Source organism: Penaeus monodon, chromosome 25 (assembly GCF_015228065.2).
Source record: "Penaeus monodon isolate SGIC_2016 chromosome 25, NSTDA_Pmon_1, whole genome shotgun sequence".
Taxonomy (NCBI): domain Eukaryota; kingdom Metazoa; phylum Arthropoda; class Malacostraca; order Decapoda; family Penaeidae; genus Penaeus; species Penaeus monodon.
In genome coordinates, this window is record NC_051410.1 from 10,180,260 (window position 1) to 10,180,496 (window position 237).

Genomic DNA, 237 nt, shown 5'->3' on the forward strand with positions numbered 1-237 from the left:
CATTCACCCCCCCCCCCCCTCTTTCCGTGCAGCCAAGCCAGCGACGAGAAAATGAAGGACAGAAACATTCTCACCAACGGCTCCCTCGTGTTGGGCCAAGAAACGGACATGGTTGGCGGGGGATTCCAGGCCGAGCAGTCCTTTTCCGGGATCGTTACGGCCTTCAAGTGAGTTCACGCTGATATACGCATACACACTGTAATAGCCTGAAGTAGTTGTTGTTGTAAGAAATGGAAC

The 237-nt window shown here is 53.2% G+C and overlaps 1 protein-coding gene across 1 annotated transcript in view; it reads left to right on the plus strand.

The window, feature by feature from the left end:
- The window catches only part of LOC119589524, a 46,835-nt gene that overhangs the window by 40,249 nt on the left and 6,349 nt on the right, over window positions 1-237 (plus strand). Inside the window, 1 exon segment of the mRNA XM_037938125.1 lies at window positions 5-167. Within this exon segment, the coding sequence (XP_037794053.1) occupies window positions 5-167 (163 nt within the window).